Source organism: Malania oleifera, chromosome 3 (assembly GCF_029873635.1).
Source record: "Malania oleifera isolate guangnan ecotype guangnan chromosome 3, ASM2987363v1, whole genome shotgun sequence".
Taxonomy (NCBI): domain Eukaryota; kingdom Viridiplantae; phylum Streptophyta; class Magnoliopsida; order Santalales; family Ximeniaceae; genus Malania; species Malania oleifera.
In genome coordinates, this window is record NC_080419.1 from 27,593,277 (window position 1) to 27,599,406 (window position 6,130).

Below are 6,130 nucleotides of genomic sequence, written 5' to 3' on the forward strand. Positions count from 1 at the left end.
ACAGAGGTTTCAGTTGACTTATTCTAGTAGGTGAACTAGTGTTAAGTCCCGCCTACGGGCACAACCCTGTCATGAGGGGTTAAATCATGACATACAACCATCTAGGGAAGTTTTCACAGTTATGTATATATATAGATTGACAGAAAAATAGAAAATATATTTATAATTACTAAAAGTATGATTAAATAGAAAGTTCAGAAATAGTTGTATTTTAAGCCACATAGCTGTGAGTTATACTGTATATTATTTTACATGCTATCTCAGTTTCAGTTATATAATATTATATTATTCATGTAAATTCAGTTGCCACACACTGGTAATAGCATATTTTGTCTTAATGAGAGTTTTCTCATTCCAGTAATTTAAACATTTCAGGTGAACTAGCTAGACGAGCAGATCAGATTTGGAGATAGAGGTGATTTTGTACTGCCCCGTCAATAGGGTAAGTGTATGTTGGGAGACGTTTTTTTGTGTAGATACTAGATGATCTTGTGGAGAATACTGGGGAGATATGTATATATATGTTTTGGGAACATACATAATTCTGGTATTGTAATTGTGGTTATATGATTTTATGTTTTCCGCTGCATAGGTGTGTTGTCTTATGAACAGGTATTCCTCGGTGCCCACTTTCGGACTGAGATGTTATAGTAGATTTTATTAGGGGTATCAGAGTAACATAGTTTCATAGATTTTATATAAAAAAAATAGCATGAATTTTTGGGTTGTTATACCACGTGTCCAAGGAAGGTAACTTGCTTTAGCCAAAATTCGCACTTATTGAGTTTCACATACAATTTTCTTTCTCTCAGCACCTGAAGCACTATCCTTTGATGTTCTTTGTGCTCCTCTGGGCTTTTTGAATACACTAGTATGTTGTCAATAAATACTACCTTAAACTGATCTAAATATTGGTGGAAGACCTTGTTCATCAAATCCATAAATATTGTAGGAGTATTTGTCAGTCCAAACGACATAACCAAGAATTCGTAGTGGCCACACCAAGTCCTGAATGCTGTCTTTAGAACATCCTCTGCTCTAAACTTTACCTGGCGGTACCCAGACCGTATATCTATCTTTGAGAAAATCTATTTTCCCTGTAACTGATCAAACAAATCATCGATGTGGGGAAGTGGGTACTTATTCTTGATAGTCACTTTATTAATTTCTTTGTAGTCGATGCACATTCTCATCGATCCATCTTTATTTTTCACAAACAATACCAGAACTCCCCAGGGTGACATGCTGGGCCAAATAAATCCCTTATCTAACAGTTCCTGCAGCTGTTCCTTCAACTCTTTTAGCTATGCTAGTGCCATTTTGTACAACGCTTTAGAAATTGGTGCTATCCCCGAAACTAGATCAATAGTAAACTCTACCTCTCAATCAGGAGGTAGTCTTAGAAAATCCTCGGGGAAAACATTAGAAAAATCTTTTACTACCAGGATATCTTGTAACCTTAACTCCCCTTCTGATACTTCATTAACATAAGCTAAATATCCTTGGAAATTCTCTAACAACAACCTCCTCGCCTGAATAGTGGATCATAACTGTGGTGGGGTGCGCACACATGACCCCACAAATCTGTACTCCTATCCTTTTGGAGGTCTGAACACTACCTCTCTCTGATGGCAGTTAATACTCGCATAATAAGCAGCTCGCTAGTCCATCCCCAGAATCACCTCGAACCCATGCATTTTAAAACAACCAAATTAACTAGTAAAGACCTCCCCTGAATATAGACTGGACAGTTCCTGAGTACTTTCCTACACAATACTACTGCCCCAATCAGTGTGGAAAAGGACAAATAATGTCTAATTGTTGAGTTTCTATCTCACAAAATTTAAGAAATTTTCGGGCGAAAAAAATAACGTGTCGCCCCTGAATCAAATAGGGCAGTAGCTTAATATGAAAATATTGAAATAGTACCTGTCACGACAACTCCTGCCGCCTTAGCATCTCTCAGTGTCGGCACATAGACTCATGTTAACGAGGTATTCCTTTGTTATCCGCCTCGGGGGTGCCTGGTGATCTCCTTAGTATGGTCTAGGAGCAAGCACATTCATTGGCGGTGCTTGGAAATCCCTCACCATATGGCCAGTCTGATGGCATCAGTAACATGTCACCTATCTAACCTGAAACTCTCCCGAGTGTCTTGTGTAGCATATATGACAGAGAGGGGGCATCGGTTTGTCGTGTATTGCTCGATCTCCCATCCCCTGTCTCTGACCTCCTACGCTATCTTGTCTCTTCCAAAGCCCTCGGCTGGACCCTGCCTAAAAATCTAAAGGTGTGGATCTCTTTCCCTAACTCTGTGTCACAGTGCCCTTCTATAGGCCACTCTCAATCACTGTAGCTTTATCCACTATCTCTGAAAAATCTAGGTTCGGAATCGTACAACCTGCTCGAACAAACTTTGTCTTAGGCCCTCCTCGAATTTCCTTGCTTCTTTTCTTCATTAGGCACCAAGTATGGGGCAAACTGGGACAACTCGATAAATCTAGTTGCATACTACTGTAAAGTCAATTTGCCCTTACGTCAAGTGCAAAAACTCTGTTGCCTTTGCACTTCTAATAGTAACAGGAAAGTACTGCTCGAAAAAAAATTCCTTGAAGTGGCTCTAAGTCACCGCTATAGGGTCAGGTCTTTGCTCCTCTTGTAGTCTCGCTAATCTCCACTAGCATTAGCCTCCCTTGTCAACTTAAATGTTGCAAATAACACCTTCTGCTCATTTGTACATAGGAGAACTGCCAACAAATCCTCTATATCCTAGACCCAATTCTCGGCTACTAATGGGTCAGTCCCTCCGGAGAATGATGGAGGTCTCATGCGCATGAACTGCTCAATCGTGTAGCTCCGTTCCCCTAAATCTTTAGCCATCTCTGCCATCACCTGCTGAGTGATGTTACGAAACACCACATCAGGGTCTCTGCCACCCATACTGGAAGGCCCTGCATCATCACCTCCAGCATATGCACTACTACTCCCTAGATTCATCCTAAAAATGATATAAAATAGTCTTAGAACTCTATCATCGTAACACAACTAATACACTCAGCAACTAGGACCCATAAAATAATCTTCCATAACCATTTAACAAATTCAATCCCAATTTAAGATTCAGTTCTACCACTCAGAAACAAGAACCGACGATAGTTTACTATGACTTTCTTGAGATTGTCACCCCAAGAAAACTACAGAAACAACGATGGAACTTCTGCCTCCAAGTCGCAAGATGGAACCCTAAATTCCAATCTTATCCTTCACAATGACTGACTCATATTCCAGTCTATCCATCCTCTATTTTCATCAAAATCCATTCCTGTACTTTGGTATTGTATTACGCTGTTTACTAAAGTCTACAGAACCTAGTAACCTAGGCTCTGATACCAAACTGTGATGCCCCGATTTTCATACCATTTTTTTCCAATAAATAATAAATATTAATCAATAATTAGTCACGTCAAAACTCTGATACCATTTAAACATAGCCCGACCTGAAGTGGGATACTGGGTAATCAGTCCATTATATAAATACATACCTAACAATGAAAGTTCATATATACATACCATCCAGAATACAAATAACCAGAGTACTAAACATATATATATATATACATATCTAGCCCATTTCCAAAGCAGCAAAACACCCTAGGGGTAACACACATCTCTAGCTTAAAACACTCACCCTATTTATCAGGGTGTAGGCTCCCCTCTATCTCGGAACTCTATCTCTTGGTCTGTCATGATTCCATGAAATATTTAGGTATTTGGGTTATAGTGTGTGGCAGTATGAATTTCATTATATCATAATATACCCATTTTAGTTATAATACCATCTAAGAAAAATATACCAATTATACTTATAATCATATAGATATAAAACAAAAGCTTTTATAAGCTTTAATTCACTTTTTCAACTCATTCACATGCAACACATATTTAACAACGAAAGTTCCTAAGGATAGGGGAGGTTACACACCCATATATGTAGTTCCCCTTTGCTCTGATATCATTTGTAACCCTACTCGAATAACTCAGGTACGACTACAACTGATACTTATCAGGGTACTCACCTTACTCAGTAAGCCCTTAGGTGGATAGTTTTACTTAGCCCTAATTATTTATGTTATTAAACTTACGCTCTTTCATTTCTCATTTCCATTTCACACCTAGCTCATGAGTGTCCTCGGTAACCAATCCATGGGCCGCCTGTAACTCATGGCTGCTTTGAGAATATATAAAAAAATAATTCACAAGTTATAATACAATTTTTTTATAAAAAAATATTAAGGAAATTTGGAATTTTATTTGTTGCGTGTAATTTAGTTACCAATTTTGGAATATTAAATTTATTTGAATATTAAACACGTGTTTATTTCCCTTATGATTTAAATAACTTAGTGGGTGAGAGAATTTATTACATATAAACCTTATGGTCTCCATCACCAGTTTATAGGTGAAGTAATTAATTTTATATGATGATATTACTATCTTCCTCCCCATTGGATGGAATTAATTACAGACTCACCAAGTATAAAATCTCGTAATTGTTAGTATTAGGTCACCTCTCCATCTGGGGATTCACTATGGGACAATAGGTTTAGTATTCGGTGATAGTATACACTTAACTATGAATAATAGTATCCTCCCCATCTAAGCGACTGCTATTGTTTATAGGACCAAAGCTAAGTCAGCAGTTTAATTTTTCTTGGCATAGTTACTTGTCTAGATAGTAAAATTAATAGGTCCTCACCTGTTTAAACAAATGTTGAATAGTAAACGACCTCCCATCGAGGTATACTACTCACGGTGTGTTAGGTTGCTAACAGATTCTTTAAAAGAAAATATTGGTAGAGGGAACCCTATTTTTTTAATTGAATTAAAATTTTATTATTGCTCATCATATTTTGTTATAATATGTGATTCTCAGGATTAAAATGGCTTTCAATCACCTAACTTTTATTCTCAAAGGAAACAAACTAGTTGGACCTAATTATATTCTTTGGAAAAGGAACCTGGATATTGTATTGATTGCAGAGGAGTACAAGTATGTGCTCGTAGAGGTATGTCCACAGAAACCCTGTGAAGGGGCAACCGATCTTACCGGAAGTGGATTAAGGCTGATGAGATGACGCGATATTGCATTTTGGCATCTATGTCAAATGTTCTATAACATCAGCATCAGTCTATGCCTTCTGCCTATGATATAATGCAGAACCTCAAAGAAATGTTTGGAGATCAAAATCGTACTACTAGGCAGACTGTTATGAAGGAACTTATGAATACTACTATGGTAGAAGGGACCCCAGTAAGGGATCATGTTCTGAAGATGATTGGTCTTCTCAATGAGCTAGAGATCCTTGGAGCTGAAATCGATGGGAAAACCCAGGTCGATATCGTTCTCCAATCGTTGCCTAACTTTTTTAAGCAGTTTTTCTTGAATTACAACATGAATAAGCTCTCTTACTCATTAGCATAACTACTTAAAGAGCTTCAAGCAGCTGAGGGCCTCATCAGGAAGCCAACTATTGCTTTTGTGACTGAGAAAGATTTTTCTTCTAGGAAAAAAGGCCGAAAGAAGTAGAAAAATGTTCAGAAACCACAAGGAGCTCCTCCAGTAATGCGTGGGCCACAGGATGGAGTGAAAAAGCCTAAGGGCAAGTGTTTTCACTGTAAGCAGCCAAGGCACTGGAAATCATAATATCTAGTTTACCTCGCCAAATAGAATAACAAAGGTATATCTGATTCACTAGTAGTTGAAACGTGGTATGCCACAACAAAATGTTGTAGCAGAAAGAAGGAATGGAACTCTTATATACATGGTCAGATCTATGATGAGTTATTTATATTTGCCTAATTCGTTTTGGGGGCACGCACTAGAAATAACAGCTTATATTCTGAACTTGGTCCCATCTAATTCAGTACCTACTACACCCACAGAATTGTGGATTGGGCGCAAACCTGGTATGCGGCATGTTCGGATATGGGGTAGTCCAACACACGTGCTAAAAGGGAAAACATATAGGTTGGAATCAAAGACAGATGTCTATTTATTTGTTGGCTACCCTAGAGGAATGAAAGGTGGTTTATTTTATTGTCCAAAGGATCAGAAGGTCATTGTTAGCAC

At 38.0% G+C, this 6,130-nt stretch overlaps 1 protein-coding gene across 1 annotated transcript; it reads left to right on the forward strand.

Moving 5' to 3' along the window:
- The first annotated feature begins 4,940 nt into the window (after positions 1-4,940).
- On the forward strand, positions 4,941-5,543 carry LOC131151226 (uncharacterized). Its single transcript, XM_058102480.1, has 3 exons — positions 4,941-5,066; positions 5,183-5,392; positions 5,478-5,543. The coding sequence occupies exons 1-3, from the start codon at positions 4,941-4,943 to the stop codon at positions 5,541-5,543; spliced, it is 402 nt and encodes a 133-aa protein (XP_057958463.1).
- Positions 5,544-6,130: the final 587 nt, after the last annotated feature.